We start from the raw sequence: 27,247 nt of genomic DNA on the forward strand, positions 1-27,247 counted from the left end.
ATGTCACCACATACAACTCCGAGATTCTTTTTCCTGTGGGCATACTTAGCAAGTCTATAGAACAGTAACTGTAAACAGGATCAATGAACAACAAACTGGGCAAACACAAAAATAAATAAATAGCAATAAATAATGAGAGCATGAAATAACAAGATGAAGAGTCCTTAAAGTGAGATCATTGGTTGTGGGTACACCTGAATAGAATATGTGTAGCTATCCCCTTTTGTTCAAGAGCCTGATGGTTGAGGGGCAGTAACTGTTCTTGAACCTGGTGGTGCGAGTCCTGAGGCACCTGTACCTTCTACCTGAAGGCAGCAGCGAGAAAAGAGCATGGCCTGGGTGGTGAAGATCTTTAATGATGGCTGCTGCTTTTCTACATCAGCATTTCAAGTAGATGTACTCAATGGTTGGGAGGGCTTTATTGAAGATATACTGGCCTGAATCCACTACCTTTTGTAGGATTTTCTGCTCAAAGGCACCAGTGTTCCTATACCAGGCTGTAATGCAGCCAGTCAATACACTGTCCACCACACATCTATAAAAGTTTGTCAATTTTTTTGATGACATGCAGAATCTTCGAAGACTCCTATGGAAGCAGAGGTGCTGTTGTGCTTTCTTTGCAATTATATTTATATGATGGGTCCAGGACAGGTCCTCTGAGATAGTTTCACCCAGGAACTTAAAGTTACTGACCCTCTGATGAGGACTGGCTCATGGACCTCTCGTTTTCCTCTCCTGAAGTCTACAATCAGTTCCTTGGTCTTGCTGACACTGAGAAAGAGGTTGTTGTTACGACACCACTCAGCCAAATTTTCAATCTCTCTCCTGTATACTGACTCATCACTACCTTTGATATGGCCCATGACAGTGGTGTGATCAGCAAACTTAATATGGTGTTGGGGCTGTACTTAGCCACACAGTCATCAGTGTAAGGTGGGCAGAGCAGGGGGTAAGCACCCATCTCTGTAATGCACCTGTGCTGATGGAGATTGTGGAGGAAACTGAACTGATTGGGGTCTGCAAGTGAGGAAATCCAGGATCCAATTGCACAAGGGGGTATTGAGATCCAGGTCTTAGTGTTTACTGATTAGTTTTGAGGTGATGATGGCAAGTGCCACTGGACAATAGTCTTCGAGGCAGGTTACCATGCTCTTCTTGGTCACCAATATGATAGAAGTCTGCTTGAAGCAGATGGGTACCACAGACCACTGGAGTAAGTCATTGAAGATATCCATGAACATGCCAGCCAGTTGGTCAGCACAGGTCTTTAGTATGCAGCCAGGTACTCCATATGGTCCAGATGCTTTACTTGGATTCACTGTCTTGAAGGCAGCCTGCATGTCATCTTCAGAAACTGAGACGAAAGGATCATCTGGCGACATGGGGGAGGGTGATGGTTCCGCCCTGTTCTGGTGGTCAAAGCCAGCATAGAAGGCATTGAGCTCATCTGGAAGCAAAGCTCTGCTGGATTTAATTTTGTAAGAGTTATGGCCCTTCAACCATGCTACAGTGTTGAGCAGCCCTCGTTGATTCCATTCTAATCCAGAATCCCCACTTCACCCATGAGTTGGTTTTTCGGAGATGATACCTGCACCTCTTGTAGCATTATTGATCCCTAGACTTGAATGACTCTCATCTGGTCCTAAGCAAATTCCAGATTTCATGGTTCATCCAGGACTCTGATTGGTATAAATCTACATCTGCAGCTGTTTAATAAAGTCTGTTACAACCCTAGTGTTGTCATTCAGATCTTCAGATGAGTGCTTGAACAGGGCCCACTCCTGACTCAAGGCAATCCTGTAACTGTCATCTGTCTCCTGTTTAGTTGTCTTGATCTCTGGAGCCTTGATTTTTAGGCTCTGCCTGTATGCAGGTAGCAGGAGTACAGCCAAAGGGTCCAATTTGACAAAATGCAGTCTTGGAAACGAACATAGGCATTCCTTATTGTAGTGTAGAGTGCAAGGCTGTTTTTGGGACACCATTCAACCAGCTGATCTATGTCACTCCGATGTGCTCCTTGTTACCATCTGAAATTCTGCCAACAATAGTTGTGTCATCAGTAAATTCATAGATGGCGTTTGACCTGTGCCTAGCCACACAGTCGTGGGTGTAGAGAGAGTAGATCAGTGGGCTAAACACACATCTTTGAGGTGCACCAGTGCTGATTGTCAGCAAGGAAGCTGATCTGCACTGACTGCGCTCTCCCAGTGAGGAAGTTAAGGATCCAGAGGGAGGTATAGAAGCCTAGGTTTTGGACCTTGATGATTGGAACCGAAGGTATGATTGTGTTGAACGCTGAGCTGTAATCAATAAACAGCAGCTTGAGGTAGGAATTGATATGTGCAGGTGATCCAAGGTGTGGAGTGGAGAGCCAGCAGGTTGTACATTTCCTTATGGAGCAAATCCACAAAAGAAATAACAATATAGTCATGGCTGCCTGGATGAACAGATTATGTTATCATTGTGGCAGGGGCTCATATACACCAGATCAATGCAGAAAGGCAAAGCTTGCAGAAAATACAAAGAGTATGTTGGGACAAAAAAAATAGACTGCAGAGAGAAGAGAAAAAGCTGAAAAGTCACGTTGTAGTTTCAAAAAGAACACTAATCTGCATGCTGTTGATGAAAAATCTGAGACTGATGAGAGTGACACAGGACCGTGCAGCTTTGAGATTTACAGTGTGAACATCAACAATAGACAACCAGTATGACTTACACGAGAAGTGAACAGCAAATTAATTAAAATGGAATTAGACACTGTTTCAGTCATTCCACAAAGTGAATTTGAGAGGCATTTCAAGGATACTAAACTGAAGCTTTCAGATATTCAACTAAGAACATACTGGAGAAAATATAACTCCTGGGAGAATGACATTCGTAATCGTGAAAAACAATAACCAACAAACCACGTTGAGCTTGTGTGGAAGAAAAGGGAGGGCCAGCACTGTGGGGTGTGATAATTTGATTGGAGATCCATCCACAATTTGCATGTCACATCCCCTACAATGAAGCCAACTGAAAGAGAATTAGGGAATGCATAGAATAATGCTACAACTGCCGAGTACCATGAACCATTGCCCAACAGAGGACAAACAGGTGTTGGTGGCAACCTTGGTGCCTCTGTTTGGAAAGCATATTGGACCAAGAAAGGACCATGACGCTGAGTGAAAGCCTGAAAGTGACAAAAGCAGTGGTCTGACTACAACAGCTTTTGTAGGCAACATATCTGAAAAAGCTTCTGATATGTTAATCAGGCAGTTACTTGCGAAATGTGTCTTAAGCTGGAAGGGAGTTCAAGGAGCTTCAGGAAAGTTGCAAGCATTCGACTTCTGTGAGTATAAAGTACCAGAATCTGCTCTGTGAGCATTAAGGTTATTGCATGAACTTCAAGAAGGAGACAAAAGCTGCTTCTAAAAGTAGATGCAAGTACCAAAGCCCAGCTGGAGAAATGGAAGCCCAAGAAAAAAAGGAGTCAATGGAGATATAAAAACAGAGGATTTGTCAGATGATGATGTGGAAAAGGAGAGGACAAATCGTAAAGGGAGCAATAGAAGGATTTATAAGAGAATATTCCAGTGGACTAAATGCAACTTCCCAAGATCAAGATACACAAACTAGGAGAAAAAGGAAAGAGAAGAAAGGTGTCCAGAGCTGTCAGAACCACTTCCTGCAGTCTCAAAGTTAACTCCTACAATCATAAAGAAGGAGCCCCCAGAACGTGGGATTGTTTTCACAGCCACAAGTCTCACCTGCCAAGTAGAGTGACTCTCCCTCATCAGGAAAGACATGATCCTTCAGAAGTAAGAAATCTCCGACAATGATTAAATCTTTATGACTGAATGTGAGAATTTAAAATTTACTGTGCTGTGGATGTTCATATATAGTAGTTATATTATATAATATACTATGTATATAGTTGAGATGCATTCTGCATTGAGTTAGAGTTCACAGCTAACCAGGGAGGAGTGTTGTATATTAAATGTTTCAGGAATAATTTAATAATCTTGTGTGTGTGTGTGTGTGTGTGTGTGTATATATAGTTTGATTAAGCATTCTTGTTCATTTAAATAAGTCATTACGGGTTATATGTATAATACGTGAATTGTATATGTGTGCGCCTTGCTTAAAGTAAACACAAAATTAGACTCCCATTTTCATTCTCCTGTGTCTTCCTTTAAATACATAGCAGTATTCATAAGGGAAAGTGAGGAGTGGGAAATTAAGGTAAGATTAATTCACTTTTCAAGAGCAGTAAATGGCAGAATGTTTTGGAAACATGTCAGGGGAGTAGTCTGAGAAGAACTGAAGAGAAGAGCATTCCATGTGCCTGGAAGGAATGACTACGATTACCTGTCATGTAGTAGCACTGTAAGAAATCATAAGCAATTCATTTTCCTATTTTAGGCTTGTTCATCAGTAACAATAATTGCATTTTGGAAAACTTTATTTCCATATTTCTTAAGTTCTATTCACTTAGACAGCACAGTGAAGACTCCTGCTACATTCATTTCATTTTTCAATCTTTTTATTAATATATAATCTTCTACAGCTATAAAATACAGAAATTCAACAAATTAGTATATATATATATATATATATAATTAATAAAGCTGAAGAAAAAAACTTATATATGCTAATGAAAAAAAAATTATAAAAGAAAAAGAAGGAAAAAAGAGAACCCCAGTTAACTAAAAAAAACCCCACTAACTATAAAACAAAAAAAAAGGGGAAAAAACCCATTAGGAACCAACTCCCAGAGCAATATGTCTTACAATCATTTATATATATATATATAAAAGAAGAAAAAGAAAACAACCGCCAAATCACATTTATGTAACATAAAATTGGAAGGAAACCATGTAAATTGATTCAAATTAAATTATAGTATTTAGCAAAAGAGCCCCACCTTCTTTCAAAATCAAATTGGGGATCAGAAGTTCTACTTCTAATTTTTTCCAAACTAAGACATAACATTACTTGGTAAAACCATTGAGTTAGTGTAGGAGCAGAGGTATCTTTCCACTTCAATAAAATAGCCCTTCTTGCCAACAATGTAACGAATGCAATTACATGTTGGTTTGAAAATGAAATACCCTGAATATGATGTGGAACTATTCCAAATAGAACAGTCAATGTATTAGGTTGTAAATTAATTTTCAAAGCTTTAGAAATTGTAGAAAATAAAGATCTCCAAAAAGACTCCTGCTATATTAAACAAAATTGTTCTATAATTCTTAAAGCTGAAATTTCATTACTGAAATGATTTAAACAATTATTACCAAATATGTAAAGATTAATATAATTTGTTCAATCAAGTTATATGACATTGTATCAGCCTATATATTATGAGATATTAATACAAAAAGGAAGTTTGCCCAAATAACACAGATTTTAGACATCTTATATTTCTGTTAAATCTAAACTCTTGTACTTGAAATATCTGATTTTTTTCTTTGTCAGATAAAATATAAAATGGAAGTTCATGCACATTTGTACATTGCCATGACGTGAAATAATTTCTCTTTTGAAATAAAGCTCAGATTTGACTGAATATTAGATGAATATCAGGACTAATTTATTATGGTATCTGCTTAAAGTGTGTGAACTCTGCCATGGACGGTCCCAAGTCCAGCTGCAAAGGGAGAAGGTTTGAGCATGGGGCTAGCAACTCCATTTTGTTAAAAAACAGAGCTACAGAGGCTCCAAAGTCCTCATCTCTGATAGAGGAAGGATCTTTGAAGATGGGCTACACCTGGGGACAATTTGAAAGACTGGTTCTGGACAGAGGACTCTTATAAGCTGTTGTGGGCAGCCTATGGGTGATGGGCTTAAGTAAGTTGGAGTGTGTGAGGAGAGGCCAGAATCAATTGTCAAGGTGAAGCATATTTGCATGAGCCCAGTGATCTCTGGGAGCTCTTCATCCTCCTTTCACCACCTTTCAAGGCCTCCTAATAGCTATTTCCCATCGGGTATATGTCCACTGAACATCTTCAGAAACATATTGTTTCCTTGGGCTTCGAAACTCCTGTCTATCCAATTAAATGATTTTTTTACAATTTTTATTATTGTAGAGTCTGAAAATCTGATTTATTACTTTTGAGTTGTTTTGTACTACTCAGTATTAGAAAATTACCTTCTGCAAAGCAACATAAACAAAAGTAACCTATTTACTGGGATTCATTGCTGGGCTTAGATAGATTTTGTTGCAGTCAGATGGTTTTCAAGTTACTGGTTCTTAACTGCAACAAGGTTGTTAGTCTGACAGAGGAAGATCATATTTTTATTGTGAATTTCACCTGATGTTACCTAAAAGTCATGGAAAAGACATGGTTGTTGCGAAAATGTCATCTTATGGCTACTTGTTAGAAAGGTAGTTCTTGTATTTAGTACAGGGTTAGTGATAAGTTTCTACATTACTCTTCAAACTGAAGTGGTGATGAGGGGAAGTGAGTGAAAATGAACAGGTACTCAGAGGAGTGTGTGCAACATTTCCAATGCAGGGGATCATGACAGAAATTTCCAAATGCATAGAAACTAGGTTGTGTTATTTGAAGATGATTGATATTGTATTGGAAATGGGTTTGTTAGACATGATATGATGGATTTATTATTCTGCCCTTGTGATTGATCTTCCGCACAAAAGGTCAAGAAGAATCAGGAACAAGCACCCAGAAGAAGCAAGGACATGTGATTCCTGTCCCGGTTGAGTTAATCTAAAGATCCACAAGCTACTACAGACAGGGAATGCCTGAATAAATATACAGCATACTTCAAACCAACAAAAAGTAATCACATTGAATTTGATTCTCTCACACAATAATGCACATGACTATAAATCCAACTTTATGACACAGACATAAGTAGACAAGTATCCTAAATTGTATCTTTTTTACACGTAGTTTACATCGATACAATGTTAATTCTGGAACAATGATGCCAAAACCTTTGGGACAGGGTACAACCCAAGCATAAATCAAAGAAAGGATTAGTTATGAGCTATTTTAAAAATCGAATTAAAAAAAACCTGTCAATATACAGCAGATGTGTGATCTTTGTGTCTTGCTGTTTGGTGAGGTTCATTGCTAAAAGCTAAAACCTGCTCTGGATTCAGAAGTAAGGTTTTGGTGCCAGAACTTAAAAATTTTCCTTGTTAAATATAAAACGTACTCCTCTCCGATCACCTGATGAATGTGCACTGCTCATCTTATTTAGAGTTTTGGCTAGAGATGCTGGCCCACAGAGGAAGACTCCCACATTGGTGCTGTAAAATAAAGATAACATTTTACTGATTTCCTTTTTAAAAATGCCTTTTTTCCCTAATTAGACCATTACTTCTGGTTCCATTCAATTAGAACAGTTTTTCAGGATATTTTCTCAAAACACCATGAAAATAATCAAGCACTCCTGCTGTTTATGGCTCTGAAGATATTAAAATACATATGAGCTGAAAATTTTGGAGATATTCAGTAGAGTAGGTAGATTCTGTGAGAGAGGAAAAGAGCTAACATCTCAGGATAGGGCATCAACCTGAGATGTTAGCTCATCTAACATAATTAGGAAAAAGTATTCTTTCGAGATGTAACAGGTATAAAGCAAATATAGGGACAGGGCAAAGGGGAGTAGAGGAAAGAACTGTAGGGAAGGTCTGCAATAAGGTGGAAGGCGGAAGAGGTTAAAGGACAAGGGAAATAATGATATAAGGCAAACAATAAACAAAGGGTGGATCCAAAGGAATGCAGAACATTGAACAGTACAAAGTACATGCCTTCAGACCACAATCTATGCCGAGCCTACTCCAATATTAATCTAACCTTTCCTTCCCACATAACGCTCCATTTGCATTTCACCCATGTGCCTATCTAAGAGTTTCTTAAATGTCCCTAATGTATCTGCCTCTACCACCATCCTTGGCAACACGTCCCACACACCAGCCACTCTCTGTGTGAAAATCCTACCTCTGGCATCACCCCTATACTTTCCTACAGACACTTTAAGGTTTTGCCCTCTTTTATTAACCATTGATGCCTGGGGAAAATGCCTCTGGCTGTCCACTCTATCAATGCCTCTTCTGAGGTGTCATTCAAGTGGATTGTGTTGTTCTTTCCTCAAGCTTCTTGAGGATTATTGCCAAATTTCCCTGTTTATAACCGGTAAGTATTCTTTAATATGAGTGTTTAATTGGCCTATCTGATGACATCACTGCTGCAAGATGGTGAGGAACCAGTTAGGCTGGCACCTGACAACCGAACAACACACACAAAATGCTGGAGGAACTCAGCAGGCCAGGCAGCATCTATGGAAAAGAATATGGTCGATGTTTCGGGCCAAAACCCTTTGGCAGGACTGGAGAAAAAACGTTGAGGAGTAGGGTTATAAGGTGGTGGGAGGTGGGGGGGAGAGAGAAACACAAGGTTATAGGTGAAATCTGAATTGGGAGGGATGAAGTAAAGAGCTGGGAAGTTGATTGGTGAAAGAGACAGAAGACCATGGGAGAAAGGAAAGGGGGGATGGGGGAAGCACCAGAGGGAAGCAAGGAGATAAGGTGAGAGAGGGAAAAGGGGATGGGAAATGGTGAACAAGCTGGAAGGGTGGGGTCATTACTGGAAGTTCCAGAAATCGATGATCATGTCATCAGGTTGGAGGCTCCCCAAATGGAATATAAGGTGTTTTTCCTCCAATTTAAGTGTGGCCTCATCATGACAGTGATGGAGGCCATGGCTAGACATATTGGAATGGGAATGAGAAGTGGAATTAAAGATGGGTGGCCACTGGGAGATCCCTCTTCTTCTGGCAGACAGAGCATAGGTGCTTGGTGAAGTGCTCTCCCAATCTACACTGGGTCTCACTGATATACAGGAGGCCACACTGGGAGCACCGGACACAGTATATGACACCAACAGACTCACAGGTGAAGTGTCGCCTCACCTGAAAGGACTGTTTATGGCCTTATCACCTTGTGTTTCTCTCTCCCCTCCCCCACCTTTTAAATCTGCTCCTCAGCTTTTTTCCTCCAGTCTTGCCAAAGGGTTTTGGCCTGAAACGTCAACTGTACTCTTTTCCATCGATGCTGCCTGGCCTGCTGAGTTCCTCCAGCATTTTGCGTGTGTTGCTCGGATTTCCAGCATCTGCAGATTTTCACCGGTTTGTGAACTGACTTCTGATATTGTGCAAGGGAAACCCATGCCTATGAGATCCCACAGATTTTAAAATCAGGCCAATAAATTTAGCATTTTCTATATTAGTGACATCCAAACATACTCGACACTGCCTGGAATCCAAAATAGTATTAAATATATGTCAATTATTATTATTGTTTTATTAGTTACATATTACCATGTTGTTAATTATCATCTTTTATTTTCCCTTACAAGCAAATAAAGACTGTTCATACTTTAAAGGAATTTTAAAACATTGTGGTTTTATCTAATGCATTTTGCCATTTTCTAACATATGCTTTCCCCAAGGTTCAAATGGAAGTCATATCCATGCAGCTATATCCCAGAGCAGTGAGTATTCACATATGAACATCTAGCTAGTGAAAAGGAGATCCAAGCTGGTTAGTTAGGGGGAGAATCAACTCAAGCTCTCACATTACTCAGAGCAGCAGTAAAAAAGATATTGTGTCACCAACCCATTTCACAGAGAATCTCTAACTTTGCATTGTCACAAAATTTAAAGATATATTCAAAATGAAGTAGCGTACTCAGCAGCTCTGCCCACTACTCCTACCTTGGATGCTTGGTTGCAATGTTTCTGAATTCGATCTCCCAGTTTGGTCTCCCATACAATGTCTTTTGTTTGAGTCCTGTGATGACATCGGTTTGGGCTTCATGGTGCATAGCAAAGTGAGTTGCCTACGAGTAGCAGAAGTGTGATTTGTCATCTGGATTAGTGAGTGCCACTAAATCAAGCAACAGCAGAATGATCCAAGAATACACACTTACTGTACACTAGTGTCGTAATGCACACCAATCGGTAAATTAACAGAGATATGAGCATGGATCTTTTGATCAGTGTTACAATTCAATAAGGCATGAAAAATATAATATTCTACTTTATTTGGTTAAAATAGCAAAGAATAGATTCATTCATGTACTGACATTAACAGTAATTGTCCCTATTTGAATCTCTAATAGACTAAAACTTGGCAACTAATGTAAAATTAAAGCTGATGAGCATCATACCTGAAGTACCAATCTATTTTTTTTTCACTTTCAGATCTGAATTTAGCGCTAGTGCATTTTTAAAACATTTACAATTGTAACATAGTACTTGTCAGCTCTCAGATCTGCCTCTTGATGGTTATGAAGGTTTGTAAAAGCAGAAACACTGGACCTGCCTTTTCATTCTAGACCACTCTGAGTATAATCTGTGAGGTTCTTATAGGGTAATACATTCTAAAAGATGCACAAAGACAGATCATGAGATCAATGAAAAATTCAGCGATTGACAGATAACTTGTTTTCTTGTATGTGTGAATGGGTTCAGTCTTTCTGGTGTGTGGAAAGGAAACAGCAGGCGTAGTAATGAAAGCCAATGTTGCAGCCAATGTCATATGTATGAAAAAAAAACCAGAGGTGCAGCCAGCCTCCAAGTAAGAAGCTGGATAAGTTATTAAGTACAGGACCTCAAAGCTGCTGATCTCTGGATTACTCAAACAGGAAGATAGTGCAAGTGAATACATCAAAGGAGGAGTGGTGAAGGAGGGATTGTTTTATATTCCCTGTGCATTGGGATCCGTTCGAAACCAGGAAAGACCATCCATCCAGGTGGGATGCAACTGATCAGTTCCAGATTCAATGTCATTTTTGGGAGGTAAAGTTGTGCTTTGAAGGAAACTTTTAGTTAGTTTGTTGGGAGAACAGTAGTCATAAATACAGAAAGAAAGCATTGTAGATCGAAGGAGCAAAGAGCAGCAACATGAAGACTAATGTAGAAAGTGGAGGAGTTGAAGGGAAATAAAAAAAACAGACAAGCACAGGTCTGTGCATCAATGTTGGAATTTAGGCACAAATTATAATACTAATTGCATTACTGGGCTTAAACCTAGGAAGGAGTGTAAAACATATTGCTGGCTGCAATGTTTTTAAGTTTTTTTACAGGAATGGAGTAAAGGTAGGGAGTAATGGAATAGTTCAATAATAGAATATTTCAGGAAGATGACATACTAAAGGGTTTATGAGCTGAATCATTCTGTTTGTTATAAGATATTGAAATTGATCTGGTTTAGTTAGTTCTGTAAAATACAGTAGAGATCTGAGAAGCATACAAAATGTGCAGAAGAGCAGCTGAAGGAGGCTGCAATGTGGGCAAATAGAATGTAAGAGAAAAGGTACAGCCAGTAACATAAAAAGGAAGCTAAAGATCCCTTTTCAGATTAAAAGGGAAGTTCCAAAACCTGCCAACAATTTATGAAAAATTGAAAACCAAAATTGTGAGGCTGAAAAGCTATTACTATGCTAACTTTTATCAGTACAATATATAATAGAAATAAAAGCATTGTTAAAGTAACTTCAGAGGGAAGTTAAAGGGCTGATTAGGATTAAAGGAAAAACCCTTGTGAGAGCAGAGGTGACCAATGACTAGTGTACATCAAATTAATTCTCACTTTGGGATATATAGATTAATAAGAGACTTCCTTCTCAAATCTTTTAAAGTAACATAACTGAAACAAATGGTATCTGATTAATCCAATTCCATTCTTTAATGAAGTAAAAGAGATACTGTAGTAGATATTAACATGGAATTTTGAAAGGCACTCCATTGTTATAAATAACAGAATTGTTGAGAAAACAATTACACATGGGTATTAAAAGTAATTGTCTGAGGGAAAGCGAAGGTGTAACATTATCAGATATTTTTCTGGCTCAACAGAAGTTATGAAGTTCTCCAGGCACCAGTATAGAAAGCTATATTTCTCTTTTTTTAAGTGATATGGATATGTCTAGCGAATTTAATTTTGAAGTGAACTTACTCAAGGGTAGATTTTTTTCTATTATCAATGCATATTCAACACAGAGTGAAAAATATGGAATATAAAGCAAGAATATTATCAGATCATTCTCCTTTATTAATGACAATAATAATGGCTGATAAGGAAGAAGTGGCTTATAGATGGAGATTTAATTCAACATCATTAAAACATCAAGATTTTTGTGATTTTATGAAAAAGCAGATTCAATTTTTTTTGGATACAAATTTTCATTCAGTGGAACATAAATTTATATTATGGGATGCGATGAAAGCATATCTTAGGGGCCAGATAATAAGTTATACGTCTAAAATTAAGAAAGAATATATGGCAGAACTAGATCAATTAGAAAAAGAGATTACAAAATTAGGAAAAGAATCTCAAAGATATATGTCAGAAGAAAAACGAAGGCAACTTGTCAATAAGAAGTTACAATATAATACGCTTCAGACATATAGAATGGAAAAAGCAATTATAAGAACTAAACAAAGGTATTATGAGTTAGGTGAGAGAGCACATAAAATTCTTGCCTGGCAGTTGAAAACAGAACAAGCTTCCAAAACAATAAATGCAATTAGAACAAGGGCAAATAAAATATCTTATAAACCTCTTGAAATAAATGAAACCTTTAAAAATTTCTATTCTGAATTATATCAGTCAGAATCTCAAAATGATGTTAATGAGATAGAAAGGTTTTTATCACAAGTATCTCTTCCAAAATTGAATTTGGAAGAACAGAAGGGATTAGATATGTCTTTTACATTAAAAGAAGTTGAAATAGCTTTAGGATCACTCCAAAGTAATAAATCTCCAGGAGAAGATGGTTTTCCACCTGAATTTTATAAAAAATTTAAAGATTTATTATTTCCTCTCTTTATGGAACTAATACGTCAAGCAGAAAAAATACATAAACTTCCAGAATCTTTTTCAACAGCGATTGTAATAGTATTGCCAAGAAAAGACAGAGATCCTATGAAACCAACATCATACAGGCCTATTTCTTTATTGAATATGGATTATAAAATAATAGTAAAAATTTTGTCGAATAGATTATCTAAATATTTACCAAAATTAATACATATGGATCAAACAGGATTTATTAAAAATAGACAATTGGCAGATAATGTAACCCGGCTACTCAGTATAATTCATTTGGCACAAAAAAGGGACGAGAAGAGTATAGTAGTAGCCTTGGATGCAGAAAAAGCATTTGATAGATCAGAATGGGATTTTTTATTTAAAGTATTAGAAAAATATGGGTTAGGAACATCTTTTATAAATTGGATTAAAACTTTAAATTCTAACCCTAAGGCTAAAGTAGTGACAAACTCTCAAATTTCAACACCATTCCAGTTAAAAAGGTCAACTAGACAAGGTTGTCCATTATCACCTACTTTATTTGTACTGGCGATAGAGCCATTAGCAGAACTAATCAGAATTGATCCAGATATTATGGGTTTTAGAGTTAATCAGAAGGAATATAAAATTAATCTTTTTGCCGATGATGTTTTGATCTACTTAACAAACCCACAACATTCGTTACCTAAATTATCTTCTAGATTGGATGAATATGGGAAGGTATCAGGTTACAAAATAAATTGGGATAAAAGTGAAATTTTACCGCTTACTAAAGGAGACTATAGTCAATGTTGATTAGTAACCCAATTTAGATGGCCAGTAAATGGTATAAAGTATTTAGGTATAAGACTTGATAATGATGTAAAGAATTTATATAAATTTAATTATTTACCACTATTGAAAAAAATTCAAGAAGGTTTTGACAAATGGATGATACTACCAATAACATTAGTAGGTAGAGTCAATGTTGTAAAAATGAATATATTTCCTAGATTACAGTATTTGTTTCAAACATTACCAATACAATTGCCACAGAAATTTTTTCAAGAGTTAAATAAATGTGTGAGAAAATTTCTTTGGAAAGGTAAAATGTCAAGAATATCATTGGAAAAATTGACATGTAAATTTGGGTTAGGAGGGTTACAACTTCCAAACTTTAAAAACTATTATAAAGCAAATCAACTTAGATTTATTGCATCTTTCTTCGATGATCGAAAATCAACATGGATTAAAATAGAATTAGACAAGATAGGAGAAAATAAACCTGAAGATTTTATATATAAATGGGAATCTAAATGGATACGGGAAAAGAAAGAATCTCCTATATTAACACATTTGATTGATCTATGGAATAAGATAAATGTTGATAATGAAACACAGAAAGCTCTATTAGCAAGGAGACCTTTGTTCCAAAACAGACTTATTCCTTTTACAATGGACAATCAACTTTTATATAATTGGTACCAAAAAGGGATTAAATTTATAGGAGATTGTTTTGAACGAGGTATATTGATGTCATTTGAACAATTAAAGGATAAATATAAAATATCAAATAATACTTTCTTTTGTTACCTTCAATTAAGGGCTTACTTAAAAGGTAAGCTGGGTCAAACAATGTTTTTGCCAAAACCTAATGAAATTGAAATTTTAATTCAAAAAGGGAAAATTAAAAAATGTATTTCTTGTATGTATAATTTGATTCAAGAACAGACAATTAAACAAGGAATCCATAAGTCAAAGCAAAAATGGGAAACAGATCTGAATATTAATATTGATGAAACAAATTGGTCAAGACTCTGTCTTGACAGTATGACAAATACAATAAATGTTCGACTTAGATTAGTACAATATAATTTTTTACACCAATTATATATTACACCACAAAAAATAAATAGATTAAATTCAAATCTATCCGATAAATGCTTTCGGTGTAATCAAGAAATTGGTACTTTTTTACATTCTACTTGGTCTTGTTTTAAAATTCAACCCTTTTGGATAAATTTAAGAGTCTTATTGGAACAAATTACTGGAACTCAACTTCCACATAACCCTGTATTATTTCTATTAGGTGATATTGAAGGGATAAAGCCGAAACTTAAATTGAATAAATATCAGAAAGAATTTATAAAAATTGCATTGGCAGTAGCTAAGAAGACTATAGCAGTTACTTGGAAATCTGATTCGTATTTAAGTATGGATCGTTGGAATAATGAAATGGCTAGTTCTATTCCACTCGAAAAAATTACTTATAATTTAAGAGATAAATATGTAACATTTTTGAATATTTGGCGCCCTTATTTACAAAAGATAGGATGGCATATTTAAGTGCTCCGATAAAGATCTTGGTCCCTTGGGGAAAGTAACGAATAATTATACCAAATTTATTTTGAATCCCATGGAGCATGTGGAAACCTTCCAATACCCAGGCGGCTCTTCTTTTTTCTCTTTTCTTTCTTTTCAGGTAGGACTATATATGGGGGGGGGAGGGTTAAGGGGAGGGGGGAGGGTAGATTTTATCTTTTCATGTATTCTTTTTGAAAACTCAATAAAAATTATATTATAAAAAAAAATTTTGAAGTGAACAGATGGGGTAGCGTAGTACCCTAGTGGTTAGCACAATGCTTTACAGTACCAGTGACCCAGGTTCAATTCCTGCCACTGTCTGTAAGGAGTTTATACGTTCTCCCTGTGATCACGTGGGTTTCCTGTGGGTGCTCCAGTTTCCTCCAACAATCCAAAGATGTACTGGCTGGTAGTTTAATTGGCCATTGTAAGTTATCCTATGGTTAGGCTAGGGTTAAATCAAGGGTTGCTGGGTGGTGCCGCTTGATGGGTCCGGAAGGGCCTATCTCAATAAAAAAAATTATATAAAAATAGAACTTAGCAAAATGACAAATGGTGAAGCAAATAGGAATGGATTTCATGAAGAAGAAAACACTGAGAAACTGTCAATATGTGGCTGATGCAATTTAATGCACGGAGATCTGAGTGGATGTACTTTTGGAGGAACAACATGGAGGGGCAGTGTGGCTTTGTTTTAAAAGCATAGAAGGATAACAGTACATAGAGGTGGACATTCACAATCTTTCAAACATGGTGAGACAATCTGACAATGTGCTTAAGTAGAAGAATGGGATACTGGCCATGTAAGAGGGTGCAGTGAAAACACAGATTTATTGCTTCCTGCTGGACTTCAGATGAAACCTGTGTTGTAATCTAAACCACACAAAAGGAAGGTCCTTAAAAATTTATTGAGGAATTTACCAAGAAAGTATGACTTCGGATATGATGAGGCATGAGATGTAGGATTATTCACAACAGTACAAAAATTAAACAATTAAAGGAGTCATTTTAAATGAAAGAGTGAAAAAAATACTTCCAGGAAATAGTTTGCTAACCAGGGTTCACTGATTTAAAATGAGTGGTGAAAGAATTGGATTAAAAATTTGATTTTTCTTTCAACAATGTTGTTAAGATCAAAACACCCTGGCACTGAAATTGATGGTTCCTAGTGGTCCAGTCTGTAACTCCACTGATCCAACACTGGAGGGCAGCACTGATGGGAGAAGCCATCACCAGCTGAGCCTGGATGTCAGGCTACAGTGCAAGTCTGAGGCTTGAGGCATAGTCCTCACTACAACTGAGGTGACACTGCTGCCTCGCCGCCTGGCTCACCACCAAACAAGGGAAGCGGGCCTGCAGCAATCAATATCCAACAGAGCCTTGTGATCATGAAAGAAACACAAGAAAGAATGCTGGAAGTGGAATTTTCAAATGGTAACTGGGCATACACTCAGAGAGGTCTAATTTTCTGACTTTGGGGAGAAAGGTATAGGCCGAGGGACCTAATCAGGCATGTTCTTTCAAAGGACTGGCACAGATGATGGTCTTTTCTTCTCCAGAGCCATTGTGGCATACAAGGAGATCTTTTGGCTGCTGAATGCACCCACCTTCCCGGAGACAAATCTAGTCAAATGTTTTTCTTGCTGAACCCATATAGGCCTGCAAGTTTATTTCTGTTGTAGATCTCTCCAATTTTGATCTGAAATAATTCTATGGTTGTTTATAATGTGTCCTGCATATGTGATGCAATCAAAGCATTTCCCATGTATAACCAAGTTTTCTCGTTTATTTATGTGTATTTTTATCCGTGGTTTAACACTTAACAGATTTTGACATCTGATAGAATGACTGGAAAGTTTCAATTCTGTAATATTTGGGGAAGTTTAATATTGCAGATGTCTGATGAAGATCAGAACAACATTTATTCAAATCTAGAGATCAGATCTGAGTCAATTTTGACATTGTTCATTCAACTTCTGGGAATTTAAAAATGTTAATCTATATGTTTCCTCACTTGGAAAGAACATTAACTTCCTCCAACAATAAAAATACTAATCAATTGAAATTTAAAGCTTATTATGATGAATTATACATAGGCTTAATATCATACTGGAAGAAAAATTTAAAACTTAGCTATTTGCCAGGTTAGTACATAGATCACAGCAGGAGTGCTGATGAAGGGTCTCCGTCCAAAATATTAACTGTTTATTTCCCTCCGTAGATGCTGTGTGAGCTGAGCTCCTGCAGCATTGTGTGTTGCTCAAGATTTCCAGTGTCTACAAACTCTCCTGTGCCTTTGCTGTTCTTTACTTAGGTCTGAAGTGTTCGGGGTGTTGAAGTGTTTCTACTGCTGTTCAGAATGATAAGGGGTAATTTCAGGTCTGTTCCTGTTGCTTGGTCTTTGCCATGCAGTAAAGTAAATCTTTTAAGGTCACTCCAGGTCAGATTCATTAGAACATAAAACATAGTGAAATGGAGTATGGCACAGGCCATTCAGCCCATGATGTTGTACCCATCTTAATACCAGTTTATACTAAATATCTTCTTCCTGCTTACCATCTGCATCCTCCATTCCATTCATAAAAGTCCCTTAAGTAGCACCAAGCTGCCTGCTTCTAATATTACCCCTGGTAATTCATTCCAGGCACCCACCACTCTGTGTGTGAAAATCTTGCCCCCTCATATCACCACGTCCACTCATGTTCTCGCCAGATATTTTTATCTAGATTTCTAGGATAATGTCTGCTGAAAGAACATGGTAAAATTAGTAAATTGTTACCTGGTTTTCATCCCATCCAGTGAGGTAAATGTTGTAGCTCAAGAAATCGGAATTACCTCTTTCAAGCATTTGAGACTCAAGGGATTGAAGGAGGTCAGCAAACCACTCAAAAGCACTGGTTTCCCGGCAGAGCCAGTAGAAATAGATCTAAAAAATAACAACACTAAACTTACTTTGTGTCTGTGATGCAATTTGTCAGCTGTTGCATTGCAATGATATTTATATTATAATTCAATAAATAGAATAAATTATATTTACAATATCATTTTCCCATCTATCCCTTTTCCCATCCCACAATTTAATTGTATTTACTGCACACCTTTATATTTATTCCTACAGCATTAGCTGTCAATTATTGGAGATGAAAGGTGTAGATGGATACACCATAGAAACTTCCAACGAATCTGTTGTGCTCTACCAGCTTCGCTTCTACTTCCACCAAAATATAATTGCTTTCTTTGTCAGCACTGCCTCGCCCCTCCTGTTTTCTGTTACTTGACTGAGTTTAAGTGAACTAAAAACATCTTATTACTTTGCACTTATTTTAATGGGGCTTTCATTTACTGTTGACTAAATAAATGTTATCAGTCAAAAAGGTAATGATATTTCTGGCAGGACCTCATTTTATCATTAATAAGCACAATAATAATCCATTTGTGTGAAGTGCATCGCCCCAGGCATTGAGAAAGTAAACAAGGGTTTTCAGCACGCTTGGAAGATGAATTGATTTAATTTCAGTTACGTGATTATAGTTGGAAGGAAATATAATCAAATTTTTTTTTCAGAATCTGGTTCTAAAAGCTTTGAGAGGAACTGCTGAAAAAGCCGAATGTGACAGTACATTGATTTTTTATTTTGCACTTCCAAATCTAGCTAGAAATATGGCTTATGAGATATCAGAATCTAATTAAAATTTGGACTGATGAGCTAGTAGAGGTATAGTAAAAAGGCAGCATGGGTCAAATGCTAAAATGTTTGGAGACCCAGGGATTTGAGGCCGAAATATAAATTTAGTAAACTTCAAAATCCAAGAGATGAACATCTCCTTGGAGAGGCTTGGACTTGGAGAAAGTCTGCTCATTCACAGACTTCCCTGGTATAAAACAAAGCACATACCAACATAATACTTAAGCATTGTACATTACCAAGGAGAAGAAAGCTATCTCTTTCCATTACTGGCTCATATAGATGGTAATGTTCTATTTCCCATTGAAAATAAAGCTGTTTGCTGTAAGTTAATCAAATGTTCCAATTGTAATCAGTAAATTTCCATCTTACCACTTTTGCTTCTCAGGTTATTGGCTATTTTAGTCTTTTAGTCAAGCAGTGGTTTGCAGAAATTTTCCTTAAATTGAAGACCTCTGTTAACACATTAATTTATGACATCAGTTGAACTTAATCAGAAATAAAATAGATAGTCAAATTTGTGCCCCCTCACTTGTTCAATTTGGGGTTGTGGTGTCAATGAGCTTTGAATGCCAGCACTGCGACTGACTTGGTTTAAAAAATTCTGCAATTCAGCATCTAATATGTGAACACTTCAAGTAACAAAGTTCCTCTAATTTGAAAATTAAGCAAGAAGCAGGTTGTCACTTCCCATTTAATGTGGGAACTAGTATGAACAGATAGGGCTGTTGGTCAGGGGAGTGGTAGAGTGGTAGAAGTCTTGAAGTAAATCATACTTGGGACTATACAAGGTGATTGAGCAAGGCTGAGAAAATGAAATCAGCCTGGACAGGGAAATTTCAGCTGACATGAAAATGATGAGCTGATTGCCTTCTTCTTGGCTATACACCCTTATGAGATTAAAATTCCAGTTTCCAGAGAATAGAATTTCTGATAATTTCAAGTTCACGGTGTTATTTTTTGTAACTCCAAAACATAAAACTAATTGAAAGAAAGAACACAGAGCAGGGAATTAACTTGTGTATGTTCGTTTTTACCTTTAGCGAGACATGCACATATGACATGGTGGCATAATGATGTAAGCCATTCACATACTTTTACATATAACCTGTAATGAATCATTTAAAAAGGCGAAGAATGCTAAATGAAACACAATGTTTATGATGTTACTTAAATATTAGATACATAGCACTCCTACTTGCTTAGCTGGAAACTTCAACTCAATATAGAATGCATCTCAACTTATATACATATATACAGTAAACTATATATTAAAACTACTAAATAAACATCTACAGCATAGTACATTTTAAATTACCCCATTCAGGCCTAAAGATTTAATCGCTGTGGAAGATTAGATTAGGTTAGATTATGAGGACACTCAGTCCTCGTTTATTGTCATTTAGAAATGCATGCATTAGAAAATTATACAATGTTCCTCCAGAAAGATATCACAGAAACACAGGACAAACCAAGACTAAACTGACAAAACCACATAATTATAACATATAGTTACAACAGTGCAAAGCAATACCGTAATTTGATGAAGAGCAGACCATGGGCACGGTAAAAAAAAGTCTCAAGTCCCGATAGCCCCATCATCTCACGCAGATGGAAGCGCCACAAACTTGCCGATGCATTGGAAGCACCGGACTGCAGCCGACTCTGAGTCCATCCGAAAACTTTGAGCCTCCGACCAGCCCTCCGGCACCGAGCACCGAGCACCATCTCTGCTGAGCAGTTTGACCCCGCCCCAGCCGCCAAGCAACAAGCAAAGCCGAGAACTCGGGGCCTTCCCCTCCGGAGATTTTGGATCACACAGTAGCAGTGGCAGTGAAACAGGCATTTCAGAAGTTTCACCAGATGTTCCTCCGTGCTCTCACGTCTGTCTCCATCCAATCAGGATTGTGCACGGCACCCTATTTGACTGATAACAGATATCATTCACCGGAGTGGCCGCTGCATGCTGCTTCATGCCGCCATCTTCCCCTCCCTCGCTTACTCTTTCTTATTCTTGTTGGATGTTTTTCCTAACAAGGGGGATCACTCTGCTTGGCAGGTGTGACTTTTGGTTATGAAACAATCACAGGTTTTGGGGCCTGTGAAACAATCTGTGGTGGTTGTAGGAGTTGACTCTGCAGGAAGTGGTTTTGACAGCTCTGGACACCTTTCTGCTCTAACAATTGACTCTGCTCTCCTCAACTGATCGATGTGCTGTCTCCAGATGACATCAGGTGCAATCTCCACTGTGCACGAGAGTGGTCTAGTTCTGTCCTTAATCTTGTCAAGTACCCACTTTTGAGCACATCTGTAGTCCCTCACCAGAAGTGAAACATCGTATTTACCTGATTAAGGATCCCTCAGTTTGCCTCAGCTGTTGGGGATCCAAGCGTGAACACAAGAGATGACTCAGGAACAGCAGAGCTGGTGAGTTATTGATTGTGGATTGTGCTGCATTGCGATATGTAAGGAGGAAATTGGCAAGCTCCTGGTTCAATGTCAGTGTAGTGTGGTTTACTGACATTGCTTGCAGTGTGTTCTTTAGACTCTGGACAAACTTTTATGCCACACCATTTGTACCTGGGTAGTACGGTGCATTTTCAGGAATGACTGAAATTGATCACAACAAACTGTGGTCCATGTCACTGACGAAATGTTCTGGAGCACCAGTCCTTGAGAAGAGGCTTCTCAACATATCAGCAGTGTGCAAGGCTCTAGTGGGAGCTATTGGGAACACATCTGGCCACTTGGTAGCTGCATCCAAGAAATTTGTGCCCATGAATGGTCCAACAAAATTAACATGAATCTTCTGATGGGGCAATGCAAACCATTCCTGGGGATGGAGAGGCACTGCTCTTGGCATCTCCTGAATGTGCTGGCATCCCAAACAATGCATAGCGAGCTTCTTGATCTGCCCAGGCCACCAAACAAATCTGTGAGCCAAATACTTCATTTTGACCATGCCTAAATGACCAGCATGTAAGTCCTCCAAAACTTCAGCTCTCAGCTTTAATGACACAATAACTCACAATACTCACATAATGCAAATCCCCTCTCCCACTGGTCATGGGGAAGTTCATCGCGGTGCTGCTATAAGTGGGGGAACCAGAATTTCTGCTGCACATTCCAACTACCTTGGGTGGCCATTTCAACCTGAGACAGTGTGGGGTCTTTTCTAGTTTCCCTTTGGGTCATCTCTGTCATAATAGGGAGACTTTTGATTTGCATTGGGGAAAATACATCAGGAGGAGTGTCCTCTTTCGTAAATTGTTTAGGTATTTCTTATTCCAAGGGCAAACAAGACATGATTAGTCGTCCTCTTGAATTTGATTTAGTAATTGTGTCCCCCAAGAAACAGAGCCCATCTCTGCATTTGTGCCTCTGCTGTTAGTGGAACACTCTTCCGTGGATTGAAAATGGACACCAGCAGCTGATGATCAGTAATGAGGATAACTCTCTCCCATTCATTCTGGTTGAATCATTTTACACCCAAACCAGACTCAAGGCCTCTCTGTCAATCTGTGCATTTCTTTTTTCTCTGCAGCAGTAAGAGAACATGATGCAAAGACTATTTTCGTCACTCCCATCACTCATAACCTGTGACATGACTACATCTATACCATAATGCGAGGCGTCACAAACAAGTTTCACTGGATGATCTGAATCACGATGTGTGAGTACAGTGCCTGATGTCACTATTTCCCGTACCTCTTGGAAAGTCACCTCACACTGCTTTGTCCATTGCCATCTCTTTCTGATCTGTAGTAATGAATTCAAGGGGTGGATCACAGTAGCCAGGTTTGGCAGAAACCTGTTATAGTAATTGATAACTCTTGTAAAGGATCACAACGATGCAACATCCTTTAGCCTTGTGGCATCCACCACCACTTGAATTTTCTCAGCACACTTGTGTAATCTTGTGCATCAGTGGTGTGACCACAATAAGTGATTCTTGATTTAAAGAATTCACACTTGTTGCACTGTGCTCTGAGCCCATAATCTTCTAAACGTTTTAACACTTTCTTGAGATTTTGGAGATGTTCCTTGCTCCTCCCTGCTTTTCTTTCTTCCATGGCATTCTGTCCTCTCCTGTCAGACTCCTCCTTCTCCAGCCCTGTATCTCTTTCACCAATCAACTTCCCAGCTCTTTGCTTCATCTCTCCCCCTTCTGTTTCACCTATCACCTTGTGTTTCTCTCTCCCCTCCTCCACCTTTTAAATCTACTCCTTATCTTTTTTTTTCTCCAGTCCTGCTGAAGGGTCTTGCCCCGACTTAAACATCAACTGTACTTTTTTTCCACAGATGCTGCCTGGCCTGCTGAGTTCCTCCAGCAGTTTGTGCGTTTACTTGGATTTCCAGAAACTGCAGATTTTCTTTTGCATATAACTTGTGTACGTTCATTTTTACTTTTAGCAAGACATGAACACATGACGTGCTGATGTAATGATGTAAGCCATTCACATGCTTTTACATACAACCTGTAATGAATTATTTAAACAACAAAGAATGCTTAATCAAACAATACATTTACAATGTTACTCAAATATTACTAAAATATTAAGTACACAACACACAATGGATAGAACAAGAACAGCTGGCCAGAGGAGCACTTAATTGCATTCTTTTACACCAGCTGTGTGTAAAACTGTCAAATACTTGTTTTTTATTAATTTATAAATCACTGGATCAAATAAGCATTAGAAAATTCTGATAACCAGTTCTTGCAAACAAAGGAAATCTTCCCAAAGCAATGTCTGTAATGTGCATTACCTTTTTCAGTTTCAGATTTGGATCAGAATGAGTGTACTTGTACCAGACAGATTTGAGAACAGATGCAAAGGGGGTTACTCCAATCCCTGCTCCAACTAGAACAGCAGCCTCATACAGAAAGACGTCTTCACTGGCAGTGCCAAAAGGGCCATCAACTGCAATACTGAAGCAAAAAAAATTGTAGATTATTGAACAGCTATAGGAAAAGAAGGACCCAAGAACCTCCCTATTAGCAACACCTACACGTGACTTTTAAAGACAGACTAAAGTATCTGCAGAGTGAATGATTGGCATCAGATTCCTGTTACAGACCCAACTCGGCATAATAAGAAACTGTAATGGATCTAACTAAGGCTCTACGACATGAAAAGATTTATACTCCTAAAATTGATGTGCCTTTTCACAACCTCTTCCAGTAAGTTACACTAATAAAGAATTATTTCACAATACCCATTCAGAAAAAGCAAGAAATTCAGTCCCATCAGTCTGCTATAAATCATCACCACAGTGATGGAATGTGGAACGTTAACACCAATGACCTGCTCTGTCATGCTCTACTTGTTTTTCTTTTAGATAGGACTACTCATCTGCAGACCTCTTCACAGTCTTGATTCAAACATACTTAGAATTCTAGATTAATGTGCTGGGCTCCAGAGTCCATGCACCGTATGCCTTCTTAACCACAGAGTCAACCTGCACAGCAGCTTTGAGTGTCCTATGGACTCGAACCACAAGATCCCTGTGATCTTCCACACTGCCAAGTGTCTTACCATTAATACTATATTCTGCCATCATATTTGACCTACCAAAATGAACCATCTTATACTTATCTGGGTTGAAGCCGTGTTAACATTCATTTCAAGAGGTCTAGAATACAAGAGCAAGGATGTGATGCTGAGGCTTTATAAGGCACTGGTGGGGTCTCATCTTGATTATTGTGAACAGTTTTGGGCCCCTCATCTTAGAAAAGTTGTGCTGGCATTGGAGAGGGTCCAGAGGAGGTTCACAAGGAAGATTCCAGGAATGAAAGGGTTATTATATGAGGAACGTTTGATGGCTCTGGATCTGTACTAGCTGGAATTCAGAAGAATGAGGGGCGATCTCATTGAAACCTTTCAAATATTGAAAGGCCTAGGCAGAGTAGATGTGGAAAGGATGTTTTCCATGGTGGGAGAGTCTAGGACAAGAGGGCACAGCCTCAGGATAGAGGGGCGCCCTTTCAAAGCAGAGATGTGGAGAAATTTCTTTAGCCAAAGGGTGGTGAATTTGTGGAATTTGTTGCCACATGCAGCTGTGGAGGTCAGGTCATTGGGTGTGTCTAAGGCAGAGATTGATAGGTTCTTGATTGGACATGGCTTCAAAGGTTATGGAGAGTAGGACGGGAACTGGGGTTGAGGAGAGAAAAGAAAGGATCAACAATGATTGAATGACGGAGCAGACTCGATGGGCCAGATGGCATAATTGTGCTCCTATGTCTAATGGTCTTATTGTCTCATAAGGCTGCACAGATTGGGGGACCAACTTGTCATATTTCATCTGGGCAGCTTTGAACCCAACGGCATGATCATCAGTTTCTCTAAGTTCTGGTAATTTCTCCCCATCCTTTTCTTTCTTTTTTCCATTCACCATTCTGGCTCCCCTCTTAACCCTTCTTTTCTCCTCATCTGCTCATCACTTCCCTCTGGTGCCCCTCTTCCTTCACTCTCTCCCACGGTCCACTGTCCTCTTCTATCAGATTCCTTCTTCTTCTTCCGCCCTTTACATTTCTACCTATCATCTTCCAACTTCTCACTTCATTCCTCTTCCCCCAGCTACCCACCTTCTCCTTCACCTGGTTTCACCTATTTCCTGCCAGCTTGTACTTCTTCCCCTCCCTCCATCTTCTTATTCTGGCTTCTTCCCCCTTCCATTCCAATCCTGATGGACTTTGGCCCACAACTGTGACTGTTTACTCCACTCCTTAGACACTGTCCAGCCTGCTGAGTTGTTCCAGTATTCTGTGTGTGTTGGTCTGAATTTCCAATAACTGCAGAATCTCTTGTGTTTATAATAACTCAGATTATACCATTTCATGACATAGGTTTCAACCAGGCTGTGTGATTTAAAGTCATATTTGACTGTTAATTGCAATTGAGGTTAATCTACCACTAATTGCATTAGACCTCAAAGGACTGATTCTGTTAATCAAGGCGCTTAAGAAATATATCTTTTGGAAAAGTCTGAATTTTAACAGTGATGTGTTTCCTGTTAGTATGTATTCTTATTGTGAACAACAGTCTGAGAAAATCTCACCTCAAACAATCGATGGAATTTTGTCATTAAGTTAATTTCCGAATTGTAGTACAGCTGCCAGAGATAGCTTTATATACATATTGCACCTACCTGGGAAGTTTCCACGCCTCTTGGAATTCCTTTTGATTTCCACCACACACTTTGACCAGATTGTCAGTCCAGTCTCCCACTTGTCTCACGTGGATGCTGAAGTGATCTTCCTCTGGGGAAGAGGTCAGTGTGAAGGGATGCCACTCCAGGCTTGAAACCTTTGAGCATTGGACAAAAATATACTGGCCCACCTCCATCTTAAAGCCTCGCTTTTTCATCTGTAGCTCCAGAACTTTGGAGGGATGAGTAACAACCTGTGGATAGATATACAGAGGCATTAGCAAACAATCCCGTGTTTAAGTACAAAAGCAGGTAATGCCTGATTAATCTTTATTTACTTATATAAAGTCCTATTTAAGATAACTATTGTAGTAAAGTATTTGTTTCAGTTTATAAGAGCTTTAATATTAGATAATAGCTAATTATATATACTATGAACTGTTTCAATATCCAGTTTTGCTTTCTTTCCTTTTTGAAAAGATACCTTTCATTCATTGTTCTCAAGTATTATAGCTTCCCAGCTTGCAGTGGAGATTGGCCAACTACTTTTTAGATCCCTTCAAATTCTACTCTAAAACTATTCTGAGGTGGAAGAGAAAAGTCACCAGAAATTCTCCCTGCTTTCTCTTGTGCTTTATGTGAAGAAGCATTGAAATGGTTCACTCAGGACATCATTTATTAGTGCAGCCAGTGGGAGGAGGACTGTGAAAAGTCAAATTTAAGAGCTGAACAACATAATGCATGGGGCAGTTCAGAGCACAACGTTCCTAGCAGAGGTTTTTACTTTAGGAATAATGACAAGAGCTGTACCTCAGGAACTCTCATGCTTTTCACACACACACTAGAAATAGTTTTGTATAACAAGGAGACATGCTGTCGTAAACTTCATATAAAGAAATATTTACCTTAGTAATGACAACCTTCTGCTGAGATCTCCAAAACCGCACTAATCTCTCGCAGACATACAGAGCCATTGGACCAACCACCCATTTCCATGTCTATAAAAGAATCAATTAGGTTTTGTAGGAAAGTGTATGATAGATTGATGTAATTAAATTATCTTAAAGAAATATTATTATACTAAAAGTGAACAAATATTTAGATACCATTGGTGGATTCCCAGAAAACTTAGGCACAGGGCATTTTGGATCAATCCCCCACTGTGAATAGTTGTCCTTGCAGAAGGTGGCATTATGCCACTTCAAACTTGCATTTGTCTGACCACGAACAATTTGCCT

General features: G+C 38.2%; 1 protein-coding gene across 1 annotated transcript in view; it reads right to left on the bottom strand.

The window, feature by feature from the left end:
- Window positions 1-4,614: 4,614 nt before the first annotated feature.
- Window positions 4,615-27,247, bottom strand: part of cybb (cytochrome b-245, beta polypeptide (chronic granulomatous disease)) — a 40,207-nt gene continuing 17,574 nt past the window's right edge. The window contains exons 7-13 of the mRNA XM_072260489.1: window positions 27,116-27,245; window positions 26,915-27,007; window positions 26,010-26,263; window positions 23,628-23,790; window positions 17,952-18,098; window positions 9,730-9,854; window positions 4,615-7,261 (exon numbers count right to left, since the gene is read on the bottom strand). Coding sequence (XP_072116590.1) covers window positions 7,135-7,261; window positions 9,730-9,854; window positions 17,952-18,098; window positions 23,628-23,790; window positions 26,010-26,263; window positions 26,915-27,007; window positions 27,116-27,245 — 1,039 coding nt within the window. The 3' untranslated portion in view covers window positions 4,615-7,134. The remainder of the gene's footprint in view (window positions 7,262-9,729; window positions 9,855-17,951; window positions 18,099-23,627; window positions 23,791-26,009; window positions 26,264-26,914; window positions 27,008-27,115; window positions 27,246-27,247) is intronic.

Source organism: Mobula birostris, chromosome 6 (genome assembly GCF_030028105.1).
Source record: "Mobula birostris isolate sMobBir1 chromosome 6, sMobBir1.hap1, whole genome shotgun sequence".
Lineage (NCBI taxonomy): Eukaryota > Metazoa > Chordata > Chondrichthyes > Myliobatiformes > Myliobatidae > Mobula > Mobula birostris.